This window comes from Eptesicus fuscus, chromosome 6, assembly GCF_027574615.1.
Source record: "Eptesicus fuscus isolate TK198812 chromosome 6, DD_ASM_mEF_20220401, whole genome shotgun sequence".
Taxonomy (NCBI): domain Eukaryota; kingdom Metazoa; phylum Chordata; class Mammalia; order Chiroptera; family Vespertilionidae; genus Eptesicus; species Eptesicus fuscus.
In genome coordinates this window covers 48,349,834-48,366,654 of record NC_072478.1, presented here as the reverse complement: position 1 = coordinate 48,366,654, position 16,821 = coordinate 48,349,834, and the positions used below count along the sequence as shown (strand labels likewise).

The window sequence follows — 16,821 nt, the reverse complement described above, 5'->3', positions numbered from 1 at the left end:
GCCTAGTAAAATCAAAACTATTTAACTCTTTTTTTTACTCCATGACTTACTAGAGAGTATTCAAAAATATACCTGGGAGAGGAGGAAAGTATTGGTAATCAATTGCAGCTTATTGAAATATAATACGTATTATATCCTTAATATAATTAGAATTATATGCTATATAATATAGCCATATTATATTACATGCTTAATATAATTATATTTATAATTATTTGACCAATACTGTAATCATGTTATATTCTATGTTTCATTTACATATAAGGAGAATGTGAGCATAATCTCCATCCCTAATAGTTTTATCCTCCTGATGATGAGGGAAATCTACCCCAAACGATAACACTCTAAAAATTACACTCTCTCCAACAAGGTAGAAATTTCACAAGTGAATGTAATATAATTATCTCACAACACTTACTGAATATTTATATGTCATCACTTTTGGGGATAGTGAAGAAAAGGACACGAAGCGTGAATGATATTCTATGGCATAGAATGAAGTTCTCTCTTCTACTTTCAGATGTGATTCATCCTTGAAGTCCTGCTCCAATCCCCCCTCCTTCTGAAAGGCCTCCCCTGATGGTCTCTCTCTCAACTCCCTGTAGAATTTGACTCAATACCTTCATATTAAGTACTTGGTAAAATACTGTTGTTTGCTGCTCTTTTTTTATAAGTATCTCTTCAATTTGCAGAATGTCACACATAAAGCAGGCAACTGGTTAGTATTTTAAATAAGTACTAGAGGCCCGATGCACAAAATTCATGCACGGGTAGGGTCCCTAGGCCTGGCCAGCGATTGGGGCTGATCTGTGGGGCGACTGGTGGGGCGATCGCGGGGCTCCAGCTGGCACCCACCTTGGCTTACCTGGGGTTTGGGGGCTGGGGGCAGCTCCTGCATTGAACATCTGCCCCCTGGTGGTCAGTGCAAGTCATAGTGACTGGTCGTTCTGCTGTTCGGTTGATTTGCATATTAGGCTTTTATTATATAGGATATTAGCTATAAATATAACAATATATATAGTAATGGAAGATATACTTCATTTACTGCTCTCTACTACTCAGAATTTGATTTCCAAATGTCTATAGACTTCTTAGAAATTTGTTCAATTAGAGAGATTTATACTCGCAAGTTGTTAGTGGGGCCTTTTTTATTATAGAGTGTGCTTATTACCCTGGTCTGAAAACTGAGAACATCATGGAAAATGTGGTATGGTCTACAAATGAGGGCCTCTTGGTCTCTTGGCAATGTTGGCAGATATATATGCTTGCTTATGCAACTGTCTTTACAGAGTCAATGAACACATGACCTTTATTCTATGAAATGTGGAGGAAATACCGGCCAGTCTCACCCATATGTACATTAATTTAAGAAACACACTCTCATTCATTCCCTCTCCCTGTACATACAGCTCGTAGAATTACAAGAACCAACAGTTCAGCTTCAATATTAAAATAACAACAGCGAAAATAATAAGAGTTTTAAAACTATTTAGGAAAAATACTTGGTGTCCCTGAGAGTTACATGTTATTTTTTAAGATATAGCTTGTACTAATTGAAATGGAGTCAAAAGAGAAGGGAAAATGCTTATTTAGACAGTATTGGGTGCCCCCAATTCTTATCTATCCAGTAATCTAAATGAATTATAAAATGCATATGCAGAAGTCTAGAAGTAATAAAGAAGAGGTCTGAACAATATTTAAAATATTATCACATAATTCATGGGTCTTACTGCTAGTGCAAGGCTTACAGTTGTCCTCCACATACAACCGACCAATTTTGACACATGAGTAAAATTAATGTACTCTTATAATATAGTTTCTCCAGCTCAGTCCACAGAGACCTTTGGAGAGCAAATTAGGAGCTGAATGGGTTTGAGAGGTACAGTAAAATTGTGTGTAACTCACATGTATGAAAACATGAAACTCTATTAATCCCATATGCTACACTGGACAGTGGAACACTGGAACAAACCAAAGATCCGGTAAGCATTTGAGGTGACTCTTCCAAGCAACACTCAGCCCAGAGGTTGTTATAATTTGAAAAAGTTAATTTGAGGAAAGCCTATAGAATCCTCCCCATGCATTAACACATAGAGGAAGGCGTTTTTCTCAGGTATTTTGCACATGTTCAACACCTCCAAACTCTGCTATAGCTCATGCATTTGGAAACAACATTTGTTCACAGGAAGCAGGACCCCTGCTTTCAGAACTGAGCTCTGATCCACTATATGCTGAAACTAATGTTAAATGCAAGCTTTTTGAGAGTCACCCCTTGAAGGGTGACTTAGGTAAATAGAAAAGATGTGGACATTAATTTGGTTTTTAAAAATTAATATTCAATTTATTAGAATCATAAATTATAAATTCAAAATCCTAGTCCTTCCATAAACATTTAAGTTCAGTTTACAAAACATATTAACCTATTTAGAAATCCAGCAAATTCTATAATCACCTTTAAGGGAGATTTGCTCACTAAAATAAATTATCTTTAAAAATTTTAACTGTAGCCGAAACCGGTTTGGCTCAGTGGATAGAGCATCAGCCTGTGGATTCAAGGGTCCCAGGTTCGATTCCGGTCAAGGGCATGTACCTTGGTTGCGGGCACATCCCCAGTAGGGGGTGTGCAAGAGGCAGCTGAGCGATGTTTCTAACTCTCTATCCCTCTCTCTTCCTCTCTGTAAAAAAATCAATAAAATATATATTTTTAAAAAAATTTAACTGTAAATATAAATTTACTATATTCAACCCTAGCCAGTTTGGCTCAGTGGATGGAAGGGTCCCGGGTTCAATTCCAGTCAAAGGCACATGCCGGAGTTACAGGCTCAATCCCCATTAGGGGGCATGCAGGAGGGAGCCAATCAATGATTCTTTCTCATCATTGATGTTTCTATCTTTCTCTCCCTCTCCCTTCCTCTCTGAAATCAACAAAAATATATTTTTAAAAAATTTACTATATTCAATTCCTTTTTTAAAAATCCTTATCCAAAGAGATGTGTGGCTTTTGGGATTTTTTTTTTTTATTGATTCTAGAGAGAGGAAGGGGAGAGAGAAAGAGCAAGGAATAGAGAACCTGTTTGAAGAAATAATGACTGAAAACTTCCCTAACCTCATGAAGGAAAAAGACACACAACTCCAGGAAGCACAGAGAGTCCCAAATAATATGAACCCAAAGAGGCCCACAGCAAGACACATCATAATTAAAATGGCAAAGATTAAAGACAAAGAGAGAATCTTAAAGCAGCAAGAGAAAGACAAATAAGGACTACAAAGAAAGAAAAGTATAGGCCAATAACCCTGATGAACATAGATGCTAAAATTGCCAACAAAATATTAGCAAATGAGATCCAGCAATACATTAAAAAGATTATACACTAGGATAGGTGGGATTTATTCCAGGGATGCAAGGTTGGGACAATATCCACAAATCAATAAATGTGATATACCACATAAACAAAATGAAGGATTAAAGTCACATGATCATATCAACAGATGTAGAAAAAGCATTTGACAAAATTCAACATCTATTTATGATATAAACTCTCAGCAAAGTGGAAATAGAGGAAACATACCTCAAAATAAGGAAGGCCACATATGACAAACCCATAGCCAACATCATACTCAATAGTAAAAAACTACAAATGCTTCACTTAGGATCGGAAACAAGATGGGGATGTCTGCTTTCACCACTCTGCTTTATTCAACATAGTACTGGAAGTCCTAGCCACAGCAATGGGAAAAGAAGAAGAAATAAAAGGCATCCAAACTGAAAAGGAAGAAGTAAAACTATCATTATTTTCAGATTATATAATAGTGTTTATAGAGAACACTGAAGATTCCACCAAAAAACTACTAGAACTGATAAATGAATTCGGTAAAGTAGCAGTATAAAAATTAAATATCCAGAAATCAGTTGTATTTTTATATAACAACTAGAGGCCCAATGCACGAAATTTGTGCAAGAATAGGCCTTCCTTCCCCCGGCTTCCAGCACTGGCTTCCCTCTGGCACCCGGGACCAGGGCTTTTATAGAGAATTAAAATCATTGCGATAAAAATTTTAGAAAACAAGAAAATTTACATTCCTAATATTTCTTTTAAACACTTCTTTTCAACAATGGGCAGACTTATCCTACATCTTTAAGTCCCCATAAAGATAAATAATATCCAATTCCTCACCTGTGATAGGTATGAAAAAGTTGTTAATTTAGGACCAACCTGGAGGTGGTTTATAAGGAGATGGAGAGTTACAGAATTAAATGGTTGAGAGTAAATGAACCTATCACATCCTTTGGGTTTATGATGCAAACGTATCAGACAACGGCTTCCAATTGCTATTCAGATAACTGTCTTATTTTTATATCCACAGAAGAGAAGAAAAGCCAAAGAAGGAGAAGGAGGAGAAATTGCTGGCCCACATTAATCTGTTAGGTTCTCACGAGCCACATGCGGCTCTTTGGCCCCTTGAGTGTGGCTCTTCCACAAAATACCACGTGCGGGCGCGCACGTACAGTGCAATTGAAACTTCGTGGCCCATGCGCAGAAGGCAGTTTTCGGCTCTCAAAAGAAATGTCAATCGTTGTACTGTTGATATTTGGCTCTGTTGACTAATGAGTTTGCCGACCTCTGTCCTAACCTATCTTAGATGGTATACCTTAGTTAGGATCTTTACATGGAAATAAAGGCAAGTTTGGCCAAATACGTAAAACCCTGGTAGAATACCTGAACATGGTAAGAGAAGCCAATAACCCAAGAAAACTTCCAGAAAGAAAAACTTTTTGAGAAATAATTTTTTTTTAAATAGAGTAAGCCACTTAGCCTTAGCTGGTTTGGCTCAATGGATAGAGCGTCAGCCTGCAGACTGAAGAGACCTGGGTTCGATTCCAGTCAAGGACACATGTCCAGGTTGCAGACTTCATCCCCAGTACAGGAGGCAGCCGATCAATGATTCTCTCATAATCATTTCTATCTCTCTCGCCCTGTCCCTTCCTCTCTGAAATCAATAAAAATATATTGTTTTAAAAAAGAGCAAGCCACTTAGACAAAAGAAAAAAAACTCTTCAATTCCTGACAAAAGCTATGGATAGAAGTAAAAACAAGAGAAATGAAGGCTATTTTATAGATATGAGAGAAATCTATAAATACACCAATTTGAAATTTTAAATAATTTAAAATGACTGTTCTACTCATGATTATTTTGCCATCATCAAGGCCTAGGCAAAATCTATATGTCTATATGTATGTTAATCCATTTGTCTATAGCGTATATTCACTATACATCTATACAATATTCACATGAGAATTTTCTGTCCGTATTTTGTATGGCATTAACATATTCCAAAAGCTGAATCTGATTCTTGAGAAAATTCATTTAACAAGTGGATTTCTCATTGTGTGAGTGCTATAAAGGTCCTTTTGATTTTGTAAAGCTAATACAATTTCCAAAAGTGTGTTAACTTAGATCCCATGATGCTGATTATATGGGGAATTTGGCTTAACATTTACTGAGTTCCCACAATGAATAAGAACTGTTTCCTCCAATAAACTTTAAAAAAAAATAAAAATCCGTGCTTGAGACAAATAAAGCTATTTCAATAGGACTGTTGTACTTTAAAATCAGTTGTCCAACACTGTACCTAAAACACAAAAAGGGATGGAATTGGAGAACATTATGCTAAGTGAAATAAGCCAGTCAATGAAAGAAAAATACCACATGATCTCACTCATTTATGGATAGTAAAGAACATTATAAAGTGATGAACAAAAAGATAGATACAGAGACAGTAAAGCATCAAACAGACTTTTAAATTACAGGGGGAAAGTTAGGGAGAGGTGGGGGAGTTATGAAATCAAACGAAGGACTTGTATGCATGCATATAAGCATAAACAATGGACGCAAAACTCTGGGGGGTGAGGGCATGTATGGGTGTGGGGTGGGGGGTGGGGTAATGGTAAGATATGTACACATATAATACCTCAATAAAAAAAATATTAAAAAAAAAACACAAAAAGGGCAACAACCACATTTTAGTTTGCAAAATGTGACTGCAAGCAGTGTGTCAGTTAAGCTCAATGTACATTAAAGAGTGAATCCAAGGCAAGGAATGAAGTAACACATTTCGATACATGCAAAGGCTCTGCCTAAAGGAGTGACTGACAGATAAAGTAAAATAGCACATCCATAGTGGATATTCATTAAATACGCTTTAAATTAAATTGTATTAGCTATATTGACAAAAGCTTACATTTTCTTTTCATATTGGAAAGTTGATTTTAGCTTGGATTGCCACACAGAAATTTTTAATGGTCATAAGAAAGATTGTTCTAAAAACTACCCATTGGCTAGAAAAGGGGTGGGGGTGGGAGGTACTCAGGCCATTGGTCCAGGAGGTGACAGTACAACTTTTACATTGAAGTGCTGCTATCCTGAACTCATGATCAAAGCTTATGATTTGTGCAAGTTGTTGAATTGAGCTCTAGAAAGAAAATATTTCTTGTGGGGAAAATTACACAATGGCAGTGAATAGCAGCTGCATAGTAAGGAAAGATCGTCTGGTTTGGAATACTTTAGACCCATGGTCAGCAAACTGAGGCTCGCGAGCCACATGCGGCTCTTTGGCCCCCTTGAGTGTGGCTCTTCCACAAAATACCACGGCCTGGGCGAGTCTATTTTGAAGAAGTGGCGTTAGAAGAAGTTTACGTTTAAAAAATTTGGCTCTCAAAAGAAATTTCAATCGTTGTACTGATATTTGGCTCTGTTGACTAATGAGTTTGCCGACCACTGCTTTAGACTATATGGGAAGAGTAATTGGGTAGGTCCAATCAAACAGCATCATTTTGGAGTCTGAACATATGAGTAGCTGTCTGCATATGAAAACACATGAGATAATTGTTGTTTTTCCCAATTACCTTGACGCTCATAACCACAGGATAACCAGAGATTTTTTTAGCCACCTGGTAAAGGTTATATTCAGTCTCATTTTAAAAATAAGTGCTCTGCATCCATTTTTTAAATAATCATCCATTGTTTGAAATCAAATATCTTAAAAATAAGGGGTATTATTATCATAGGACCAGCTCAAAATGATGTCACACTAACAAGATGCTGAGTTGTTTTTCAGAGACAACAGAACAAAAACACAAATCATGCAGACAGAGCATGCACCAAAGAGAGAACTTTGACCTCCAGCTGCACCAGGAAACAGAGTCTCACCACCCCTACCTCACTCCCCACACAAACACACAGAGGGAAGAATCAAAGACCAGGACATAACCAGAACTTGAACACCAGAGGCCTTTTGTCCAAGAAGATCCAGTGCTAACGCCCCCCACTATAAATGGCCAAGTTCCCAGAGCCTCCAATTCAAACTTGCCCATACCCATTCTCCTGAACCTCTTAAAAACCCTTAAACTAGTCCATACTTAGAGTTTGGCCTGTCAAAGCCTCAGTATAGGAACCAGAGGTCGATAACATTATTATTCTAGAACTCACATGCTCAGCAGTGATTTCATAGTAAACAGATTTCTCAAAAACAAAATATGTACTGGCAGTAAAAAGTTGTTCCAGGGTTTACTATCATAATTACCTCATTTCTTTTTAAGAATCAACCCCGTAATCAATACTTCCATAAGCCACCTTATTCTTCAAAGATTACAAATTGGAGACAGTTAAAAGATGTAGATAAATCATTTGGAAATAATAAAAGGTACTGGCAATACACACAGGCTCTTCTCTGAGGCCACATTTTATTAGAAAGAGCGGACTGCTGGATTGCTTACAAAACACCATATCCTGAATTTCAAAAGAAAGAGAAACATTCCCAGCCCAATGGACTGGCAGCAATTCAGTAATTAACGAGAAGGGAAGGAAAGGGCACATTTAAACATGTTTCAGATTGGAGCTTGTTTGACCCATGGCTACCTTTCAAATACACCTCCTCCTACAATGGCACTTTGGATGTTCACTAAATAGGAAAAAGGCCTCAAACTAGCGCCGTTAACACAGACAACTAACACAGCAAGCACATCACTGAACCTAAAAACCCAAGCAGTTGATGGATCTCTCCATTATGCAAACTGGATTCATTACATTAATATCAGTATATACTCACGAAAAACATTATTTCTATCCTTTCTTATTTCAAACTTCTACCATGCTAGCATACCTAAATTCAACACTGATCTGCAATATAGCTTTGTTTTGTGATGCACAATTTTGTTTGAGAAACTTCATTTATTCTACAAACACTCACTGAGTGGCCACTATGTCTTAAGCATGCTACTAGACATTTTGGATAAAGAAATGAACAAAATACAATCCCTGACCACAAGAACCTCACAGTCTACTGGAGGGAACACTGAGACCAAAAATGGAAAGTGCCATAATAAAGATAATAGTAATTGATGACACATATTGAATTAAGAACTTTATATTTACTACTTCATTTAATTATCACATTATTGTCATTTCATAGCTGATGAATGCAGTACTTACAAGTTAAGTGACTTGTCCAAGAGCATTTAGTTAAAAGTAGGAAGAAAAAGGATTTGAATTCAGATCCCCTGACATCAGAGCATAGACTGTAAACCTTTACATTATAGTTATTCAAAGAACTGTGTAAGCACGAAGAGAGCGTTACCGGACAGGGCCACTGCCCAGGGATCTCCCTGGCTTCCACTATTCTGCCTCAAAAGGACCCCAGCGGGGGTAAGAAAATCAGGGATGGATGACAAGGACAGTTTCAATTATCTTTCACTTACACTGTTCGTAAAAGAATAAATTAGTCACGTCCCTAGCAGTTTCATCCTGCATTCTTTAAGAAAGTAAGTTTAAGCCCTGACCAGTTTGGCTCAGTGGATAGAGCGTCGGCCTGCAGACTGAAGGGTCCCAGATTCGATTCCAGTCCAGGGCATGTACCTTGGTTGGGGGCACATCCCCAGTAGGGGGTGTGCAGGAGGCAGCTGATCAATGGTTCTCTCTCATCGATGTTTCTAACTCTCTATTTCTCTCCCTTCCTCTCTGTAAAAAAATCAATAAAATATTTTGAAAAACAAAAAGAAAAGAAGTTTAAAAAGAAAAGAAAATAAGTTAGTTTGCCAAAGTAGCCGCTGGAATTGCCCTAGATTTATTTAATAACCTGAAGAGACAACCATAAGAACATTATCAAATAATGATGAAGACTTCCACTGTTCCTATTGAATAAAGCAAAGCAAGATGTCAAACCGCATAAAAGCAGCAATGGCCCTCCTTTTAAAAACCAATAGAGGGCAAACAATTGTGAACAAGGAAACGGTGCTGAGGGAGTAAAAGTCCTTTGGGCCTTCCGCTGGGCTGATGCAATAAACCACGGTAACAGGTGAGCACTCAGCAGGTCTCTGTGATGACACAGCCAGGGCGGCCTACTCTGAACCAACGCAAGGACCCTGGAGCACGGTTCCCAGGCCAACTGAAAGTGAAGAAAATTTGTAACAAATCAGCTCATCTTCAAAACCATATGCAAGCAACTTCAGTAAATTCTTTCCTATGTACTATACTACTTTGGCCTCACAGCAACTCTATGAGATATGAGTTTTTAAAGTATCGGTATTTTATAGAAAAAGGGGCAAAGAGAAGTTAAAAGCATGAAGCTACTTAATAAGAAAAGAATTGGATGGCATTTTTTACTTTAATCTTTCCCGTCAAAATTATCTGTCCTAGGCCTTATTGCCTCAGAATTATGTTCTCAATTCAATAAGCATATCTTAAGAGCTTGCCCTACATAAGTCACTTTATGGGCAAAAAAAGGAAAACATATAAAGAATTTTCTGTAATATATCTTTTCTGTAAAAGATATTCTCTGCTGAAGAATTACTACATTAATCCTTCATAATATGGTAATGAATGATAATGAACTAATACTGTGTTTCTCAAACTAGTGTAACACTAATTACAAGACAAGCTCCTTGAAAAAAAACACCACCTGGTATACATCTGACTTGGTATCTGAAACAAATAATGGCATATTAAGGGCTCTGATAAGTACTGTAATACACAAACCTATTTATCTTTGTTTAGCTAGCATCAAACCAAGCTGAACTAATGTTCCATTGAATAGACTTTGAGAAAAGCTGGGTTATGTGTCCCTCCTTACATGGGCTATTTTTGCATTTGTCAAAAATATCTTTCCCAAAGGAAGTGACTGTAAAGGCAGGGATTTCACCCCTAGGCTATGCCAATATGGAGGATGCTGGCAGGTGATTCCATTTCCACCTCTCAAATCAGTTTCCATAGAAAGCTGCCTATTTTGTCTTAGCATAGGATATAATGTTAGGGGCCAACCCAATTTTCTCTCTTCCGTTAGCCAATCACAAGTCAATCAAGTACATTATTTCTGGCAAGAGTTGCACTGACTCGTTCGAGTCTAAAAATAAATCTTGACCACATATGGTACATCTATATCCTTCTCCAGATTCTAACATCTCTATGCACCAACTACAAAGTTGTCACTCAGTTGTAATCATTTTCCACTAATACATATTGATCTGGTATGAAAAGAAGCCATATAAAATAACCAAAATCCCCACTTCTTTTTTGTTTGTTTGTTTTATAGAAATTTTGCCAGTATTAAATGTTCCATCACAATATTTGGCAAATGCATACTGGCCTTCATACACTTTAAATTTTAACAGATTTTGGGAGGAATAGGTCCAAAATAATCATTCCAGTCTTTGAGAGGGAAACATCTATGCTCTAAAGAATGTTCCTAAGATAGCATTTTAGTTATAAATAAGACTTACTCCCCAGGAACAATCTTAAACTACAAGTAAAAGAATTAGAGGCTTAAACACATTAATCTTAACTCATGTTTAACTCTGGGAGGAGAGGTCTGGGAACATGGATTCCATTGCTTTGACATAAATGAAAAAAAGGTTTTTGTTATGAGTATTGCAATGACGAACATGCCTGCCTGGGAGAGCAAATGTTTGGGTTTGAGCACATAAGTCCCTATGGGTAGAAATATTTTAAAAGTATAAAATATAAAGAAAAATGGGGAACATGATGAGGCCTGGCAGGTATCATATCTAACGGAACACATCTGAGTACCCAGAATCAGCCAAGAGGCAGTCTGACAGCAAAGACTCGATCTTAGCCTAGTCTTCATCCCAGTCCCACATCTGGGGTCCGGAGTCACCATATGTGAGGAGATGAGACTGGTGTCAAAGACCACTTGCAGTTCTTCTGAGGATGGCTGATACCCACAACCCTTCTCCAATAGATTCTTGCCGGCCTCCAACGTGATACAAAATGAAAACAAAGACCCAACATTCAGCTAGTCAAGAATCAAGCTGATTCCCATGGTGTCATCACAGAATAAGTACAGAGAATCCTCACGGATCAATTCAAAATGGAATTTTCTTTCCCCTTTGATGATTCTCATGTAGAATATCTGAGAGAATGAATCTTTCTCAAGAGATAAGTTCAAGCTCGGACCACCGCCTGGTACCAAACAAGGGTGATGAGCACTTCTTTCTGCTCAGCAAGAGCTGGTGGTATCAACAAACACCTTCTGTCCACATCCACTGATCTCACCAAGTAAACCTCTCACTTGCCAGTTCTGCCGCAGGGAAGGGCTTTAGGCGAATATGCTGTTTTGTTTTGGGAGAGTTTTTCTATTATGGTAACTAAACCCTGACACATTAGCTACATTTTTTAATCCAGAAAAAGAATTTAGATTAAGAAAAGTAGCAAACTTGATACCTCTCTCTTACTGGGAAGGTAAAATGAATATGGGCAACTTCATCAAGTTTTAGTCTAGTAAACGAATTTGTCAAGCTACATATCACTTCCTACTAGCTTAATCACATGTTAAAACAGCACTGATAAGGTGAAAATAGTTAAGGCAGTTGCTCTCTTTCAAAAGCAGGGGGCACTTAAAACATGGATCCTACACGAACCACACTGGAATTGGTAAATTTCAATAGTCAGCGTTCTATAAATATATTTCCTACTTTCTTGTCATCCACTTTTCAATGACAAGATCCCCCTGACCGAATGTCTCTGTTCTCCTTTACCCAGTCCTTCCACACCATGTAGTTCTTGCAGCCCTACATACCTTTCTACTGTCCTTAAAACTCCTGATTCCCTGTTCCCCAAAGGGCAAGGACTAGCTTGTGTATCACTGCACATCCCATAGAAACTGGTCCACCTAGAATGTGCTGGTGCTCAAAAAAACGGAAAGCATCTATTTCTACCTCAGAATAAGTATGGGTATTCCTTTCTCGTTTCTTGAAATATCTTCATCTGAAAGGAATTTGAAGGCCATCTAAGAATGAACAATTTCATTTCTCCAAAACCTTCTAAAAAAGTTAATGCATACCAGTACTATCAAACGTATATACTAATCAGACCTCTCCATTTGCTAGTGTTAAAAATAATACAACAGGCCCAAAATGGAGTCACTTATGCTAAGCCTCATGTCAGCAAACCAAGACAACTACAGTTTCAGCTCTCTCAGAAATAGAATCTTAAACCAGTCAATCTGGAATCACCTGACTGATCAGCACCAGTTAGGTCAACTGCCTGATAAGCCCTTGCCAACCCTTAAAGGAAAGTAACTTTGCAATAACCAACTCGCCTTTTTTGCCTATAACTTCCCTGTTCCCGCTTCCTTCTGTGGGAAGTCTTCATTTTGTACAGCTCCTCAGAGCTCCTTTCTCTCTGCTGTCCAATTCATAAATTGTTGGATAAAGCCAATAAGACCTTTCAAATTTACTCAGTTGAACTGTGTTTATTAAACACTAGTTCCCCAAAGATTTCTAGCTTACTTATCTCCTCTTAAAACTGGGGTGGGTGGGAGGGAAATTAACCTCATGATTACTTAGTGTTCATAATAGTTTCTACCTTTAAAAATACAATGATTCCTGGTCAAGGGCACATAACAGGGTTGCAAGTTTGATCCTCTGCCCCAGTCTGAACGTGTGCATGAGGCAACCAATCAATGTGTCTCTCTCACATCAGTGTTTTTCTCTCTCAAAAAAATAATGAAATAAATAAAAATAAAATGACTAGACATTTTGTATTCGACTAATAAGTAATTCCATGAACTTAAAATTCACTTCATTTAAAAAGATATTATAGCCCTAACTGGTTTGGCTCAGTGGATAGAGCGTCGGCCTGCAGACTGAAAGGTCCCAGGTTCGATTCCGGTCAAGGGCATGTACCTTGGTTTCGGGCACATCCCTTTTAGGAGGTGTGCAGGAGGCAGCTGATCAATGTTTCTCTCTCATCGATGTTTCTAACTCTCTATCCTTCTCCCTTCCTCTCTGTAAAAAATCAATAAGATATACATAAAAAAAGAAATCATAAAGAAATTATAATGTAAAAACATTTCTGAGTTCGCCTTTGTAAAACCAGTTAAATCTGTGTATTTTGTGTTTATGAAGAATAGAACATATTTTTAAATAGTGTGTTATTCAGCAAATGACTGATCTTTTTTTTTTTTTTTTAATACTGTACACTGAGTGCCTGCTGTGTGTAGATGTGGGCTAGGAGATACTGTCCCTACCTCACAGAGCTTGCAATCTGAAAGAGAAATTTACAAATCTTGTCAAATCATCCATTCCAGATATTCAAGCAAAATAAGTATTGTTTTCATTTTCAAAAGCATATTGCATTCTAACAGTAATATTATGACAGATTTTTACTGCTACACTTGAAACAAGCCAACAAAAGTGAATGTGAGCTTTCATATAATCTCCTTGAAAAATCTGCCAAGATTAATTAATAGTTCCTTTACTATCAGAAAACCAGGCCTTATTATAACTCTTAAGAGTAGAAACATGAAAAAAAGCCCCAAGAACACTGTTTTAAGTACCTCTAATAAATACTAAATAAATCACATTTAACATAAATTAAAACGTGCCTTAAAATACTCTGGATGGACATGCATAAGATAGGTATAAGGGAACAACATCTGAAATAAAAACCTGGTCACCAACCACTTCTGCCAAGTGTCAAAAGCAGGGGCGGGGGAAATGGAAATATTTCTTTTTTCTGAGAAAGGTCGAGTCCAGTTTCAAAATCCGAATGCCTGTCAAGGCCACTTTCCCATCCTGGGAGGAGGCCTCCGGGTCTGCACACACCACCACCCAATGTTGCCAATATCCTTTACATTCCGCGAGCATCCACAGTGCCCCTGTGCGTAATACACACGTAGAGGCAGAGAAGGGTACGGAGAGCCTGCGGAATCCCATAAAGCTGGCCCTCTGGAGATTAGGAAATACCTATAAACGACTCTTCCTCTTTTCTCTAAGTCCCTGCCTTCTGCACCTTAGCTTTCTACACCTGTCTGCAAGGATTCCGTTATCCCCTCGGGTCTTGGATACAGCAACGGGAGAGTGGCCGCTGGGTTGGCGAGCCCGTGCTCCTACCCTCTCCGGCCTAAGCTCCCCCAAAGGTGGCCTAACTGCTGGGGGAGGGTTTGGGGGCTGGGAAGGGACGGAGGACAGCAGAGACTGGAACCCAGCAAGCCACAGCGCTCTAGGTCAGGTTCATCCCCATCTCCATCCGCCCCCCTAATTCCCACCTTCCGCGCCAAGACGCCCCTTTCCACAGGCCACCCCAGGGCCCACCTTTCCCTCCTGCCCCCCAACCGCCACCAGTGCGACCGTCTGCCGCTCTCCTCCAGGGATGGGCGCGCTCACCGGGCTCATGGACCCCAGGGTTGTCGGACAGCTCGATGACCAGCAGCTCCCGGCCCTCGAAGCTGCGCCCCACCGTGTAGATCCTGCTGATGGCGGTGCACTGCAGCCACACGGACACCAGCGCCTCGCGCAGCTCGGGGTAGCGGTGGTACTCGAAGGAGATGCCGTCTTCCTGCTGCAGCCGCCGGCGCCGCCGCATGCCCGCCGCGGACGCCCCGGGCTCCAGGGCTTCGGCGCCCAGCAGCCACCCGCCGGCGGCCAGCGCCGCGCACAGCGCCAGCATCGCCCGGCCTCCTCGCCCGGCCATCGCGTCCCCTCGGCAGCCCCTGCCTCCCTGCGCTGGCGGCCTCTTTTGTCTGCTCGCCCGGGTCCGGGCTGGCGGGCGCTGCGGGAGGTCGGCGGGTTCCGCAGCAGCCTCCTGGCGGCTCACCTTCCCGGGTGGACTGAGTGTCCGCCCGCGCGCGGGGGCCACCCAGAGGAGAGGGGCGCAGCCGCGGGGCGGGCTGCACTACCGGCCGCCGAGCCGGGGGAGCCGCAGGAGAAACCACTGCAGGAGGGGCCGCCCGCCCGAGGATGCTAATCTGCGCGGCCGCCTGCGCTATCTGTGGGCTCAGAACCACGTCAGAAGCCAGATGGCTCCGGGGACGACCCAGGTGGAATGACAGCTGAGGACGGGGTTTGGGGACACGGCCATCGTGGGGAAATCCAAGACCTGGCGCGTGGAGGAAATACTCCTGGGTTGTGAGTGGAGCCCTCTAAAGTGACATCTAGTCCAAGCCGACCTGGGTTTCCATCTTGATGCACCAAGAAGTAGAGAATATTCCAGAAAAAAAAAAAAGAAAGAAAGAAAAGGGAAATATTGACAACCACTGGCCTTCACCTCATGGTGCATCGTTAATAACTGTATTGATAGTTCAAACACAAACCCAAGGGGTGGGTTTGCATTTATTACAAGATCTGGCTGGCAAACTGAACACTTTAACTTGGAGGGTTAACAGAATTTTTTTTAAAAAAATCATTCTATCCGTTTGCAGATACTGTTGTTCATTGTATTTACGCACGTTCCTGGATTCTTCCAGAACATATATATATATAAAGTACAAGTCTGGGGGTGCGATAGACAAAGGATTTAGTTTGGTATTAAGTCTTTCAGGAACAGCTTATCTGGGTGGTTCAGAGTCTCTTACCGGGTTGTAACCAAGATGTTGGCCAGGACCACAGTCAGCTGAAGCTTGATTAGGGCTGGAGAACCTTCTTCCAAGAAAAAAAAAAAAAGAAAAAAGAAAGAGATTAAATCCTATTATAGAAAGAAAACTCTGATCATGAGAGATAATATCTCCATTCCCCTCTCAAAGTTACTATAAAAATATAAATTCATTCACAGCTTTAATACCCAGCCTTTAGAGGGGATTGATGCTCCTGGAGTAACTCTGGAGCAGATGTCATTTTGCTGAGGTGCCATTTGGATTCAAGAACAGCACAAATCTAAACAAATAAATAACGCATTGGTAGTTCCACCAGGCAGGAAAAAAACAAAAAAACAAAACTTTTCTCTTGGAATAGGATCCAGATATTTAAATGATTTCATTGGATTTTTATTTTTTTTTTTTAATGCTGCTATAGAGGCTGGCTCCCATCCCCACTGACTGTCTCCATTTCCCGCAGCTGCATGGATCTTCTTTGGGGGTATTTTGGGGAAAGCTGCCACTACAAAGACATGCCACTCAGTTGAATTTGGATCCAACCATGTTCCTTGTCAATGCAGGCAGAGCTAAGAGCTGTGTGTTTTCCGCCATGACTAGCCTGTGTTTGATTACATGGTCCAGAAGTTTGAACCAGAGTTATAATTATGCTTCTAAAATCAAGCCCAAAAGAGCAACCTTGGAAACCTACAAAAAGAAAACAGAGTAGCTAAAAACCAATAACTTCAGAAATTGGAAGGCTAAGCTTTTCATGTTAGCTGTTTAAGGTCACCACACTCGTTTGTGGCTCGGGGGGCCGCATCAACTAGTAAGTACACACGTAAACAACATATTATTCATTGAAGTCCTGTGCTGCCCTTCAGCTGTCTCTTTAAACAAAGGGTGTGTTTTCTATTTTCTCTCACATCTCAACTTTAACAGAACAACGTTCTAATCCAAGC

The 16,821-nt window shown here is 40.0% G+C and overlaps 1 protein-coding gene across 1 annotated transcript in view; it reads right to left on the bottom strand.

Moving 5' to 3' along the window:
• Nucleotides 1-15,200, bottom strand: part of CPE (carboxypeptidase E) — an 87,140-nt gene extending 71,940 nt beyond the window's left edge. Inside the window, exon 1 of the mRNA XM_008144281.3 lies at nucleotides 14,679-15,200. Within this exon, the coding sequence (XP_008142503.2) occupies nucleotides 14,679-14,985 (307 nt within the window). The 5' untranslated portion in view covers nucleotides 14,986-15,200. The remainder of the gene's footprint in view (nucleotides 1-14,678) is intronic.
• Between the last annotated feature and the right edge of the window lie 1,621 nt (nucleotides 15,201-16,821).